Source organism: Mustela nigripes, chromosome 4, assembly GCF_022355385.1.
Source record: "Mustela nigripes isolate SB6536 chromosome 4, MUSNIG.SB6536, whole genome shotgun sequence".
NCBI classification, from domain to species: Eukaryota; Metazoa; Chordata; class Mammalia; order Carnivora; family Mustelidae; genus Mustela; species Mustela nigripes.
This window is the reverse complement of record NC_081560.1, coordinates 33,322,568-33,338,585: the sequence shown is the minus strand read 5'-3', so window position 1 is coordinate 33,338,585 and position 16,018 is coordinate 33,322,568. Positions and strand designations below refer to the sequence as shown.

Genomic DNA, 16,018 nt, shown 5'->3' with positions numbered 1-16,018 from the left:
AGAATATGGAAGAAGGTCTCACCCAAGAAGTGGCATAGGTTAGAGATCTTTATTGCTGGGTTTCAAGGAAGTTAAAGTTTTATAGATAAATACTTAACAGCTATAAAATAATTTAATGAAATTCCTCTAGGAAAACAACTTTCCAGTCTGAAACTCTCTCTAATCCCTTTAGCTATGAACAAGGGTTTTGAAAGCTAGGTGTCTTTTTCATTTGTATATTATTTTTAACTAGAAATTATCATATGTATCATATTGCCATGATCTCATTCCACACTCTTTCATTTACTCGTTCCTTCTCTGTGATATTTTCAGATTCGCCTCCCTCCTTGTGTCTGAGCATTTGGGGAAAACGAAACTGTATGTGTTTGGAAAGGTGGGAGGGCCACTCTCTTCAGGTAGTCATAACCTGTACTGGACCAAGGAACCTAGACAGAGATTTCATTGGCCTTTCAGGCTCAACCCGGGGTTTGTGTGGGGGTGGCCTGCGGGACCCTGGAGCAGTGTTCCTGAGCTCTCTGGGGCAGGCTGCAGAGCCCTCTCCTCAAATGGCTGCTATGTTCAGAGCCAGATTCCTGCTCTCCACAGAGGGGGCTCTGTGGCACAGCTAGCCAAGCTTGAGGGGTGCTCTTGCTCCTCCAGTCCCCAACCATCCCCTCCACTGCCTGCATGGCTTTCCTCCAGTGCTTGTTCCCTACCAGTCTCATCCTCAGAAGATTATTTCTTCCTTGGGAGAAGGAAAAGAAAAGGAGAAAGAAAAAAAAAAAAGCCCCCTCCAGCCTGCTGCAAGTCTGATTCGATCACCTTTAGAGTGCCTTAAGGTGTCCCAGCTCTAACAATGCCCTCTTCTGCCACAGACCTTGACATCAGGTGTCCCCTCTGCCCTAAATGTGCTTTTTCCTCTCTCTGCTGAGTCAGGTGCTGCTCATCCTTTCATCTCAGTTCAAGCATCATTTGTTCCAAGGAGCCTCCCCAGCCTTCCTGATACATTTGTACATTCCCATTCTAAAGCTCTCAGTCATCTGCATTTAGAGGCTTGTAGTCCTTTTCCTTGAAGCAGAAATGAACCAGGGAATCTTTGGAGAACTGACGGGCTTGCACGCGATGCTCTGCGCAGGTCCATCTGCAGCGCAGTGGAGTACCTGCCTGACCAGGAGTGTTAGGTTAGCAAGCTGCTGACTGGCTGTGCCATCAACCGCCTTCCTCTTGATTTGAGTTTCCTGGCCTCTTACATCAGGGGGATGCCTAGACCTGTCCAGCAATAAGAATTTGTGGGCCACTTTAGAAGATGTATTCATGAAACATCACCAGTTTTAATAATTCTATAGGTAAACCGATCACTATTGTAAAAAGATAAAAAGCAGGTAGGAAAGAAACAATTTGCCCCTTTCCAATGCTGACTTTCTAAGTTGGCAATTAATAGCACTGGGCCTTAGTGTAAAACCTCTGCTGACCAATTGGGGTTCTAGTTATATTAGCTAAGCCTCCAAGTTCCATTCAGAATTAGAGAATCAGGTGCTATTTTTCGAGTATGCTTGCAGGATTTTATCAAGGCTGGCGTTGCTCAGTCCAGGTGATTCAGATTTGAAAGCAGGTAGGAATTTGTGGACGTTTAATTTAATGTGTGTGTGCATATCTCAGTTATGAGATAAAATGTATTTCTTACTGTGAATTATATACAGGAGAGTTTAGAAGCAGCTGATTTAAGCTAAACTATGTGATTAAGCCTTAATAATGTCATCTTAATTTTTATTTGGGATCAGAGTTTGGTAGGAATACATGAAACACCTTATGAAGGAAATCCATACACCTGGTGAATTCAGGATTGTTAACTTTCCTGTAATGGAAAATTAGAGCTTAAAAAAGAGTACCCTTTTTTAGATTTTCCATTCGTTTTAGTCTGGATATCGTAATGGAGAAAACTCTTTAATCACATTCCTTACAAAGACCAGAAAACTCAGGGGTACCTGGGTGGCTCAGTCAGTTAAGTGTCTGCCTTCAGCTCAGGTCATGATGCCCAAGTGTGGGGATCGAGTCCGGCATCTGGCTACCACCACCTTCATGTCCTCTCTCTCTCTCAAATAAATAAATAGAATCTTAAAAAAGAAAAGAAAATTCAAATAATGGGTTTCTCTCTCTATTGCTTAAAACACTTTATTTCTGCACTGTGAGCTGTGATCATCAGTGACAAGGAAACAATTTGATTCCCTAAGAAAAGGCAAGAAAACAAGCAAGCAAGCAAGAGAAAGTGTCACCTAGTATTAAAGTATACAGCTTCAAAATCTTTTTAGATTTTGGTAATGGGGACATGGCAAAAGTGATGAAGTTTAGTTAGTACTGGACAGAGTTGTATCACCTTTAGAGAGTATGCTTGAGACGACCTGGCTTAAAAGTTAATGTTGTTTCCCCTGAGCAGCTGGGTTGACCTTAGTTATGGTAAGAGGATATGGTCATTTTCTTCAGAAAAAAAGGAAAGGCTTCATCTAAACTTGAGGGCATGGTGAGACTGATCTTTCAAGGAACAAGTAACAGTTTGGTTTGGATTGCATAGCAAAGACACAACTTGAACTCTTACTCCAGGCACTAGGTGGTAATGAATCTGTCAGCAGTCACTGATGTGATATTTAAAATACAGAGTGACCTGGTCACTGCTGATTTGCCAATGTGCTGATGTAAAGTGGGCTGGTCTTTTTTACTCTAATATCAATAGCTGGGTAAAAGAGCTTTCATGACCTTCTTGTGTCCTTCCCTCATCTGCACCTTCTTCTTTTCTGTGTATTAAGTCATGTCTCAGCAAGTTCCCAAGAATTATTATTTAATATGATTAAAAAAATAGTTTGCCCTATTAAAAAAAAATATTGCCCTATAATAAGGGCAATAGTACATCCCTTCTATTTCCACCCTAGGCATAAAAGCACAGACTTCAGAGTCAGAAAGACCTGGACCCAGATCACTTCTCTACCATTTATTTACATTTTGAGCTTAAACAAGTTCTGTAACCTCTCCGAATTTCAGTTGTCGTCTCTAAAATAGAGAATAATATTGCCTACTTTGTAAGTGTCTTATGAGATTTTTTAAGATTTAGGTAAATGCTTACTTCTATTTCTGGCATTCAATATATGCTTGTTGCTATTATTATTATACTTATAATAAATAATATTTTGAATATAATAAATGTGATATAATAAATAAAATTGATCACATATTAATAAATTAATAGTAAATAATAAAATGAAATAATATTATTTTAATCATAATTCCTAAAATCTTTTTCATATTCCTTGTTTGCTGCAAAATATGTTAATTGGGGGCAGACTTGCTTTCCGAGCTCTGGCTCTTTGCTCCCTGTTCCTATTGTATACAGGGCATATAGTAGCCAAAGAGATAAATTTATGACTTTTTTGCAACTTGCAGTATTTATAGTCTTCTACACAGTTGTATTCTGGTGCTTTTCATGAAAAAGCCAATAAGAATTAAAGGTATGTTGTGTAGGTATTTCTAGTCCCCATATCCATATCTAGGTGTCATCATTAACCAAATAATGTGATACTCATAAAAGATTTGTTTGAAATTACAGCAATAGGAGTGGTAAGTGGAATTTATTGAATTCATAAGATTTTAAAAAACTATTATAATATACAATGTTTTCTCCTTAACAGATGGGCTTAGGTCATGAGCAAGGATTTGGAGCCCCCTGTTTAAAATGCAAAGAAAAATGTGAAGGATTCGAACTACACTTCTGGAGGTAATGTTCTAAAAACTGTAAGCACATGAATAATTTCTGCTCTTTGACACTGCTTCCTCAGGCAGTGGAGATCTCTTGCAAATTCTCTAGCATGGCTACTCAGAGGTAGATCTGTCATAGTCTAAGAAATAAACAAATAAATCTATTTTGTCTTCCTATCATTAAGTGTGACTGGGCTAATTAGATCATAGTAACTATATCTGGAATTGTTTATTTGCTGTCCTTCAGATTTCCTATGAGTTTAGATTACTGAATATGTCTCTTTTCTGAGTGGCAAATAAGTTTATGGTAATCTGTCACTGTTTATTTTAATTCTTTTCTTAAAAACTGATAACTTTGCACATCTTACCTGTATATTTGCAATAAACAATAAATATGGTTAATTAAGCATTCATGTGTTAGTTGCCAGGACGTAGACTTGAACCTAAGGGCTCTTCGAAATTTTCAGCTATAAATTTACTGCTGAGAAACTTTGAAACACTTAAATTAAAAAAAATAATTCATTTCCATGGTCTTGGTTTGAATCAAGTGCACATACATGGCAGACAAATGTTAGTGGATCAAAAATGTGAATTTTTGGAAACAAAAATGTGAATTTTGTGTAGACCTTATTTACATATTTTAAAGTGATAGTAGGTCATATAAATCTAAAAATTACTATTTTAAACCTGTTCTTATAAAGAATATAAGTGTTGTTCATCAGTGGCTGTCAAGGACTGTAATAGTAGTTTATAAATCTGTTCAAAGTTAGAATCAGCATGTTATTGTTAGAAGAAAAAAGTAATCAACTATACATCATTAGGACGAGGATAAAAAGTTAGTCATCAACTATACATTATTAGGATGGCAGATGCCTTATTAGAATAAATGTCACTTGAGAACCACTTCTGTACTGCATTTCCATAGAAAACTCTAGAATAAAAAATTTAATCTGCTATTGGGACTGTATACAATGTAAAAAAAGGAGAATGTAAACAAAATTTGAGATATTAGGCTCTTTTTAAAGTTAGTTCATTTAGCAAGTTTTAGGAAACAAAGACAGTTTTAAGTAGCGAAGGCAGGGATGCCTGAGTGGCTCGGTGGGTTAAAGCCTCTACCTTTGGCTCAGGTCATGATCACAGGGTTCTGGGATCAAGCCCCTCTGCTCACCGGGGAGCCTGACCCTCCCTCCCTCTCTCTCTCCCTTCCTCTCTCTGCCTACTGTGATCTCTGTCTGTCAAATAAATAAATAAATAAATAAATAGTGAAGGCAACAGAAACCTCAGCTTGCCAAGAATTGATGGTATAGGTCTTTATTTGTAGGGAGCTAAAATTTTCCAGGGAGGTTTTTAATTACAAGGTTTTTAAAAGACTTTCATGGCTCTTCCCTGTGCCCCCTTCTCAAGGGACATAGCTGTTAGGCAGCATGTCCGTTATGGCTTTGAAAGGTAAAGTCACTAGACACAAAATAGATTGCTTGGATTAGAATATTTTAGCTCATAAGGTGCACACCATTTACTTGTGGGCTGTGTAGAGAGTCGCACTGCCCTCTGCTGGGCATGATTCTTACTGTACAATCAAAATAATCTTTTTATGTTGACTACAGTTGCCAAAAACTGCTAATGACATTTTTAAAGCCATTCCCAAGTGGTAGCATTCCTAAGTGATAGCATCATTTCTCTAAAGCAGAAGGTTAGCTTAGAGTAATTCTTGTTTGTGCTATATGATTTTTCTATCGCAAACTGTATTCTCTTCTCTTCTAGTCTATCCAGACTATAATCTGAGACTTTCAGATAGAAATGTCAGAGAAGAGCTGACTTCTATAGCATGAAAATCACTTTTTAATTTTAATTTTTGCATTTACTTACCTTGGTATACTCTGAGAATCTGTTAGGAGCCCTAATAGACTAAGGTTCTGCCACAGTCTCCAACTTCACTTGAGTTTTATACGGTTTGTCCAGAAGATATTACTTAGTAGTTCTGTCTTATTCCTGGCATGAATCCAGACACATTTCTCTCTCAAAATTCTTGATAATTCCCTGACTTTTTCTCCATAACTGGAAGGCTAGAGGGCAGGTGCCTTTGACCTCCAGATGAGCCATTTTTAGTACAGTTATTGAAGTAAAATAGGCTAGGCCAGTTGTCCTCAGTGTAATGAACATTCCAGGTCTGGTCCAGGGCCATAGAACTGCTGTGATTACAGTGGACATAGAGCCCTAGGATCCTGTCCACTGAGCTTCCTCTTCCATCTTCATGGTAACTGTTGACTTCTAGGACCCTTAGGTCTTCATGGGACACATTATAAAAATCAGAGCTAAATTATTCTGCACTTTTTAGCAATCTGACTTCCACGCAGCCACAGAATGGTCTTGAAAACGGATACAACTGTGTACTTCCCAATAGCTTAAGAACCTTCATTGCTTTCCCACTGGGCTTGATCCTTTAGGCAAAATCTTTGACCTCAAACCTCAACTCCTGCTTGCTTGTGTATTCTCTCCCACTTCCCTTCTAAGCACTCTGTGCATCAGCTGCTGAGCTACATGCTGTTCCCTGAAATTCTGATAAGTGTGTGTGTGTGTGTGTGTGTGTGTGTGTGTGTTTCTTTTAGCTGGAAAGACCCTACATCTTACCATCATGAAACAAAAAGTCCTTCCTATTCTTCAAGTCTCAGTTCAAGCATTACCTCTGAGAACTCTTCCTTATTCCCTGTCTAGGTCAGCTCAGGCTCCCATAGCAAAATCCCATAGACTGGATGGCTGAAATAACAGACATAGTGTCCTAGTTCTGGAGGCTGGAAGTACAAGAAGTTCAGTATCAAAGCATGGCTGGGTTCTGTGAGAAACCTTTCCTTGCTGCAGATAGCCACCTTCTCTCTGTGTCCTCACGTGTCTCTGTGCATGCACATGGAGAGATTTCTCTCTTCATCTTCTTACAAGGCCACCAATCCTATCAGATTAGGGCCCTACTCTTATGACCTCATTTAAAAAAATTTTTTTTTTTAATTTATCTAACAGACAGAGACCACAAGCAGGCAGAGAGGCAGGCAGAGAGGGGGAGGGGAAGCAGGCTCCCCGCTCAGCAGAAAGCCCGACGTGGGGCTCAATCCCAGGACCCGGGACCATGACCTGGGCCGCATTTAAATTTACCTCCCAAAAGCTGTATCTACAAATACATCACACTAGGGATTAGGGCCTCAATATACAAATCAGGGGATTGGGGTGGCACATTTCAGTTTTGGCACCTTCTTCCCTGCTTCTACATATCCCCAAGTAAAGTAAGAGGTCATTTTTGGCCTGAGCACCTTGTACACTTGTAGGAAGCCAGGAAATAAATCCTTAGACCTTACTGTTCTTCATCACTCAGATTTCCTGCTGGTATCTTCCAATGCTAGCCGCCTAGAGCATGGCTCAGGGTACTGTGCAGAAGGGTGCAGAATGGATCTGGAGAGTGAAAGAAAGAGATCCAGCAGTCATGATTGCCTGTTCAAGGTGTGTTGCAACAGTTGTGGAAAATGAATTAATGAGAATTTATCTAAAAATAAATTCTTAGACTTATGGAAGTTTAGAGTGGGAACTTGGAACTTAGCTAGTCAGACCTTATTTTTTTAGATCAAAGACCTAAAACCCAAGGAAGTTAAAATGACTTGTCTGAGCCTATTAGATATTAATAAGAAATATAGTTTATGAAATTTCCTATGTGTCACACACTAATAAGCACTTGTAATGATTTTCTATTGCTGCATAACAAAATTAATACAAATTTAGCAGGTTAAAACAACACTTATTAATGGATTCCATTTATGCCTTAGGCAAGAAATCAAGGCAGTTGTAGCTGGATTCTCTGCTTAGGATTTCAAAAGGTTGAAAACAGGTTTTGGCCAGGTTGGGCTCTAATCTTGAAAGTGGGGTTAGAATTTGCTTCTAAACTCATTTGTGATGTTGGTAGAATTCATTTCCTTCATTTCCTGTGGTTGTAGGTTATCTCTGTTTCTTTGCTGACTGCCAGTCAGAGGTTGTTCCCAGCTTCTAGGAGCGACCCACATTCCTTGGCACAAGGCCACCTCTGTCTTCAAAGTCACTAACACCACTTAGAATCCTTTCTGTGCCTTAAATCTCTTGAGCTTCCTTTTCTGTGCCCAGCCAGAGAAAATTTGTTTTCAAAGGGCTCATGTGATTAGATTTGGTACACCTGGGTAATCTCCCTTTGTCATACATAGTAACATAATCATGGGGGTAACACCAGAGGGTACAGGTCAGAGGGGCCATCTTAGAACTCTGCTTACTTCAGCATCTTATGTCCCTCATTGTAACTAATCTTCATAATATCCTTTGAGGTAAGTGATAGTATTCCATTTTATATGAGAAATCAAAGATTTAGGGAAATTAAATGACTTACCAGAGCCATGGCTAATAGACAGCAGAGCTGGAATTTGGACCCAAATTTTTTGCCAAAACCTTCCTCATCACACCACCTTCTACAAGGCAGAACACAAGCTAAAACCCATGTGCCTATGTTTGTGATCAGTGACCTTTAGGGGCTACATCAGGCTGTCTTCTCTACAGTGTGGTGCTTTTGTGACATATACATCTTTGTGGACAATGATGCTTTAACTGTGAGCTCTCTCTTTCTTCACCGCATCAGTAATGACAAAACTAGAGAAAAATAAAAGGTTGAGGATGCCTGATATTTACTCAATAAGAACTGCTGTCTTCTGGACACACTTCCAAATAATATCTAGAGCTAAAAATATTTATGAGATGTTAGAACACAAACCCAAGATTTTGAATTTATAGTCATTCGTTTCATTTTGAAAGTGTAGTAATATCATTAGAATAATAGTTATTCATCATGTAAGTAATAGAATGAGTCTTTTATCTTCGATAAATCCTTCTATTGAGATAGTAGCATTTTGTAAGAAAAGTGTTACTTCAATATAGCACACATCTGTCCAGAGGATTTGATTGGTTTAGGGCTGGCTGAAAACTAAAAATTTCCCACCATAAATGGATTAATCCTTGTGTGGAATCCTGTAACAGAGGCCCATGCTTAAGTCCTTATAAGTATATCCTTGTTATAAAACGGCAGCTTCCAACCCTTTTAAAATATGGTTTGTAGCTGTGCCGTGACCATACCTTTAAATCTCTGTGAATGCTGGCAGCATGTCAAAGCACTCCAGTTGTTGCTACTTGCCTTGTAAAAATAATATTTTTTACAAAGAGTCATACAAAATAATTTCTCTTTGGGGGGGTGTGGGGGATGAAAAATAGTATCTTGACTGCTTTCAGCTTAAAACTGTAAATCTCTATTTTTCTGAGACAATACTTTTGCTAAATTTTGGTGTAACTCTCCTGGATTTAACTCAAGAAATCCAAAGTTGAAATATGAAAATGTGAGTATACAGTTCCAATTTGTCATGCATATTAACCTTTACATGTGTATGTGTTAACACCCTAAACTTTTTGTACAAAGAACTTTTTAGTACAAATAACCCTAATCCCCCATACCTTAGAGCTTCCTGGCCTATCAGATTACATTTGCAACTTTTTTAAAAAGGTTGTTAAAAAGACTCTTAAATAAACTTAATTCTGAATTCACTTCCCTTCTTTCTTCCCCAATCTAACTTTTATTAACATCCTATGGAGAATTTGAGTAGTGCTCTATAGGAAGGATAGGTTAGAAGATTTAGAGATTTGGCAACTGTGCTAAGTGTGGTAACTGACTTATAATTCCTTCAAAAATTGTTATCAAATTGGTATAGCTCATATAAATGTAGTAAACAAACTTTTGTCTGCATAAATCATCAGAAGTTACTGGTGAAGCATCTGAAGAAAGATACTAAACAAACCTTACAAACATTGCCCCAGCATGTGGGTACTACTGTGCTCACCCATGGCATTTTTGTTTTGTTTTAGGTTGGTATAAAATCAATTTTTTTTTTAAATTCTTCATTTTCTTACGAAGAATAAGATCTGGATGATTTTAGGCTGAAGTTAATTCTGTAATAAATGTCCTACTCAGTCTCATACCTTTTCTTGGGTACCAAGATAATGATATCCTTTTCTCCCCTGATTTCTCAACAAAATTTTCGTTTAGATAAACTTACTGGATATCTTCCTAATGACTTTAAAAGTTCTTAAAAGAGGGTGCTTGGGTGGCTTAGTCGGTTAAGTGTCAGACTCTTGATTTTGCCTCAGGTCATGATGTTGGGGTTGTGAGATCAAGCCCCACATTGGGCTCCACGCTCGGTGCAGTCTGCTGGAGATTCTCTCCCTCTGTCCCTCTCCTGCTGATGTGCGTTCTCTCTCTCTCAAATGAATAAATACATTAAAAACAAAATCAAACAAACAAATAAATAAATAAATCAAAATCAAATAAATAAATAAATCTCTCTTAAGAGAGATTTGTAGAAATAAAAATTTCCAATTTAAATAGTTTATTCAAATGTAAAACACTGTAGCCTGACCCCTCCCCCATATTATTTAAAATAATTTTTTGAACTAGTAAATAGCATTGATTTCTATAATGGATAGCTCTTGGCACCTGGCCCAGATTTTATAGGTCTCTTTCTTGAACTGTGGTTTGTAGCTATCCCCTTGTATTTTAGAAATGGAGCTCTAGAGTAAGGGGTCCCAAAGGGATGTGGTCACTCCAGCTGCTTAGTGATGACAACTCAAACTGAAAGAACCATTCCACCCCTCAGCCCTGTTCCTGCCAAGTGCTCTATTACTGCAGACACCGTGCTGCCACGAGGATGCAGATGAGGTTTATAATGTGTGTGGGACTTTGAAAGCTATCATGAATCAATCATGGGTTTTCCCCACTGAGAAAACTGAAAACCTCTTTTTCCCCTCATCACTGCTGCTATCGGTATACTGTTTTAACCTGATTTTACCTACTTAATAAGGGTATGTGGATGGGTGAAGGGATGGATGGGGAAGATAGATATTCTCAGAACGTAAACCTTCCAAGAATAGCCAGAGCAAATAATAAAAAAAAGTATAGAGATGACTCTTATATCATTGGCTAATACACCTTTTTATATATAATGTTTCATAGCAAATAGAACTTATTTATTCTATAGCTTGTTATAGTTCATGCTTTAGAAACCACCAGACTTTATTTCACATATTTTTTTGTCTTTCAAATTCTAAAATCTAACTCCCCTTATTTTAGGGTGCACATGTTGTTCTGGAGTAGAACTGGATAATAAACATTTCCAGAGGAAGTCCATATCCTTCATCACATATCTTTGCGACTTTGTTACTCCCTTCTTTAGTCAATCACTTTGCTAATTATTAGGATGCATGCCATAGTTCACAGACATATAAGGATCTATTTATCTATATTAAGGACTAAATTCCCACCCTTAAAGAACTAAAGACTGCTCATGAAGGTATGATTTTAAACTTGGACCAAAAGCAATGTGATAGTTTTATGGATGATTATATTGTTTTTGTTAACTAAAGAACAAGAATAAAGAACATACCGTAGTAGAATAAGATGCTCCTTCCCACTGGGTGGGAGGATGAGATAACCAGATTTAAGAGTCTTTTATAGCTGAACTAGAATATGCAAACTCTTCAGCACATTCTTACCAAATAAAGATTTCTAACCAATGTGTGCACAAGGAAGTTAGTTTGCCTCCCCACCCCCTATATCTCTGTCTCTCTCTGTCTCTCTGTCTCTCTCTCTCTCTGGACTGCACAAGTCAAATCTAATATTTTTAGTTTGATACCTCACCTTAAGAAAACAAAACACAAAAATCTATAATCATTTAATAATTTATTATTTGGCAAAGAGATTCATTTAAGAATTTTTAGTTGTTTTTTCCTAACTTAAGTAGTATAGAGAAATCCAATTTTAAGTCTAGAAAACTTATTAAACTCTTACTGATGTTAATGCATTTCTGTATGATCAGTCACAGTGTTTGTGATTAATAGCGGTTTAGTTTCCTCCTTTCTGATGAATCCTTATAACTTCACTTTCTTTGATTTTTCTTACTGCTCTGATTAGCACCCACAGGACTGTATGAGTGAAGTGATGGAAAGGTTGCTTTCTTGATGAAACAAATGCTCTAAATATGATGTATGTTTAGTGTGGGCTTTTCCCCAGAAACCCTTCCTAAAATTCTGTCTGTTTTTCTTCTGGAGCTAAAACTACTAAGCAAAATGTAGTCAGAAGAGATGTTAAAATGTATGGGATGCTTTTCTTTTTTTTTCCCTGTATCTTATAAGAAGCAAATACTTGTTTTATTAGTTTCTGCTATTTATTATCTTCCATGTTCTTTAGACTTATTCTTTGTTTTTCCTAACTTCTTGAGTTAAACTTACTAATTTTATTCTTTTGTCCTTCCAGCTTGAGCATATTAGCTATGTCTTTTCTCCTGAGCAACCCCTCAGTTGTGTTCTGCATTTCAAGAAGTAATAGTTTTGTTTTCTTTTTTCCTAAAAATGTTAGTTTTAATTCCTATTGTGATTGTTTCAATATTGAATTTTTTAGGAGTCTTTCAAAAGTACTTTCTAGTTACTTTTCTTTCAAATTATGTTCAGTTAGCCAACTTATGGCACATCATTGGTTTTTAATGTAGTATTCAGTGATTCATTAGTTGCATATAACACCCCATGCTCATCACGTACCCTCCTTAATACCCATCACCCGGCTACCCCGTCCCCCCACCCTCCTCCATTCTGTAACCCCCAGTTTGTTTCCTGGAGTCCAGAGTCTCTCGTGGTTTGTCTCCCTCTCTGATTTCTTTTTTTGCTGTTGATTTCTAACATACTTATATTCTGATCAGATAATGTGGTTGATGGTGATTCCTTGGGCATTTCTTGAGACTTGGTCTATCTTTTTCCTGAAGTGTATCAACTGTTCACAAAAGAAGTGCTCTCCAGTCACTGTATAGGATATTTTTTATGGATCAGCTTGATCAGGATTATTGCATTATTCAAATCTTTATTTCTAATTTTTAGTGTTATTATAATGAGTTTATTTCTTAAAGTTCTGTTATTTTTGCTTATATATTTTGAATAGGTTATTAAACTATATTAATTTTATACTTGTTACATTATAGAGGTGATTTTAAATTTCTGTCACTACGTAGTGATTCTCTTTAATATTCATTAAAGAGCATTAAAGTCTAAAGTGTGTGATATTAATATAACTATCTAATTTACTTTTTGTTGGAATTTGCCTGATGTATCTCTTTGCATCCTTATGCTTTCATCCTTTCTTTGCCCTTAAATTTTAAGTGTCTTTTCCAAGTAGCATAAAGTCTGATTTTGTTGTATTACTCAGTCTGAAATCCTTTGTCTTTTAACTGGAGCATTGAGTCCATTTACTGTGACTATTGGTATATTTGGATTATGTTAACCATCTTAATTTGTGCTTTCTACATGTCCTAATCTTCTAAGTTTCTTTTTTCTCCTCTTACTGCCTCCTGTTTAATTACTTGCATTTTATATCACCCTTCCATTTTCTAAGTTTAGAAATTATATGTAATATGTCCTTTTTTAAGGACATATTAACTTTTTTAAAGTTATCTAGTTAACTTACTATGCATGCTTAACAACATCAAATGTTAATCTGTATCTTCGATATCTTCCTGAACAATGTAAGGATATTACAAATTTTTTTAAATTCTCAGACTCCTCCCTCTGATTTATATACTACCATTGCCCTATATTAACTTTCAGCTTATGTTTTTAACACCACAAAGTCTCTCAACTTCTCTGTTTTCCTCAGTCACCTTTTCCAGCTTTTGCTTACTCTGCCAGGCTCCTTCCTGAGTCCCCACCTTTTCCCTGTACTCTTGCCTAGGAAGTGAAAGTGATCTGTTTACTTTACATGCAAATGTGTCACTCCCCGACTCCCAAATTTATATTTTCTAACAGGCTACAGTTTTAACACCAGATCTACATATCCTACAATCTACTTGATATCTTTACCCTGTTTTGTAGACATTTTGAACTTTTCAGTAGTTGAATTTTGGAGAGCTTTGATCAGCTTCCCCCCTCCCAACTATCTCAGATCTGTTCTTTCATAGTTATATTCCTTCCACCAGCTTACTCATCCTGGAAACCTGGGTTCATTTTCTGACAGATTGGGCCTTCCCTTTAGCATCACTACATCCAAATCAACCACAAAGTTTCATCAGTTTTACCTTTGAGGAGATCTGTTCTTTTTTTTTCCCCTATCTCCACTGTTAAATACTATAGTCTAAGCTATAATACATTGTACCTAGACCACAACAATAACCATCCAAAATATAAATTCCACTTGTAAAGCAGTAGTAGCATGCAAACTGGATGCATTATTGACATATTAATTGAACTGATCTCATTCCTTCCAATTATGTCTACCCCTAATCCATTCTCATATAATAGGTGGTAGAGTTTTTGAGAATGATAGATCTAATCATGTTAGTCCATTACCTAAAAGCCTTCAGTGCCTCCTGCTTATTCTTACAGTAAAAGCCAAATCTTTTAATGTGTTCTACAAGTCCCTACACATCTTATGCCTGCCCACCTCTCCAACCTTGTCACTCCCCCTTTATTTACCTCACTGCAGCCATGCCAGCCTTCTCTGATTATGGGACCTAAGGGCACAAACTCTTTCCTAATTCAGGACCATCACAAATACACTTTCTACCCAATGTTTGGAGGCTTTTCATCTCTCTTCTTTATCCCATCTCAAGTAAACACACACACACACACCATACTTGTTTCATTATCCTTCAGATTCTCAACCTAAATGTTAGTTTCTTATGGAGTAATATTTCTATGGAGCCCTTTTCTCACCAGTTCTAAGTAAAAATTAGACCTCTCAAAATATCCTGTACTTATCTATCACAAATGCAGTTATAGGGTGTATCAATCTAAGTTCATTGCTATAAGCTTAGCTAAGTGCTATATATAAGCTAAGCACATGGATGTTCATGTAAGTTGCATGAAAGAATGATTACCTGCTAGACCAGATTGGAGAAAGAGAGCAGTAGCTTTCATCTAGTGGTATCTTTCATTTCATTTCTCTGAAACTCCAGAGACTTTCATCTATCTGGTTTTTTATACATATGAGAGCACATAGTAAGTGGTCAGTGAATGTTTGAAGGAATAAAAGGAAAGGAAAGAAAGAGAAAGAAAACGGGACATGGGAAAGGAAGGGAAATTAGCAAGGGGACAGGAAAGGAGATGAGGAAAGCTAATGCTGCATATAGCTTTATAGTCCTTGATCAGAAAAGTTATATCAGCCTCCCTCTCACTTAGAAAAAATTCCCAAAACAAAAAACTTAGGTAATGGCTATGAAATTTTACCATGCAATAAAATATGAAATTTGCTGTAATAGTGTTTGGGTTATTTGAGTTAAAATACTTATTGATTTAAGAAAATGAGGAATACCAGATGAGGCTTTGGTCAGATATGCCCCTTGAGTGTACACTTTTTAATTAAAAACTAACTTTTTGGGCACCTGGGTAGTTCAGTGGGTTAAGCTTCTGCCTTTGGCTCAGGTCATGACCCCAGTGTCCTGGGATCGAGATCCGCATCAGGCTCTCTGCTCAGTGGGGAGCCTGCCTCCCCCTCTCTCTCTCTGCCTACTTGTGATCTCTCTCTCTCTCTTTCAAATAAATAAATAAAATCTTAAAAAAGAAAAGAACAACTAACTTTTTAAAGTCTTATAATGTGAAGGTACATTTTTATGTTTCCTTGGTTAAATTTATGGATAGCTTCTTGGAAGCCCCCCTGCCCAGTACCTTGCCTTTCCATACCATTTTGTGGAACATGTATAAAAGTATTTTATAAACTATAAATGTATGAGTATGCTTACTTATTTATTAGGTATAATTAGTTATTGCCAACTTATTTCCAAAATTATAGAAAAATATGTCGTAACTGCAAGTGTGGCCAAGAAGAGCATGATGTCCTCTTGAGCAATGAAGAGGATCGAAAAGTGGGAAAACTTTTTGAAGACACCAAATATACCACCCTGATTGCAAAGCTAAAATCAGATGGAATTCCCATGTATAAACGTAATGTTATGATATTGACCAATCCAGTTGCTGCCAAGAAGAATGTCTCCATCAATACAGTTACCTATGAATGGGCTCCTCCTGTCCAGAATCAGGCATTGGTAAATAATTAGGGGAAGGGCAGTCTGTTTGTTAAATTTCAGGGGCTATTTTTTTAGGGCAGTCCCTTTGGTGACCTAATCAACCTCAAGTCTGTTATTTTTCTGGGGTTCCCATTATTTTGACTTCAGACTTTTATTGGTTTTTGAAAGTAAAATTAGATACCTCATAGAAT

The 16,018-nt window shown here is 37.2% G+C and overlaps 1 protein-coding gene across 1 annotated transcript in view; it reads left to right on the top strand.

Moving 5' to 3' along the window:
* The window catches only part of TES (testin LIM domain protein), a 45,381-nt gene that overhangs the window by 19,186 nt on the left and 10,177 nt on the right, over positions 1-16,018 (top strand). Inside the window, exons 2-3 of the mRNA XM_059396529.1 lie at positions 3,657-3,742; positions 15,593-15,845. Of these exons, the coding sequence (XP_059252512.1) occupies positions 3,657-3,742; positions 15,593-15,845 (339 nt within the window). The remainder of the gene's footprint in view (positions 1-3,656; positions 3,743-15,592; positions 15,846-16,018) is intronic.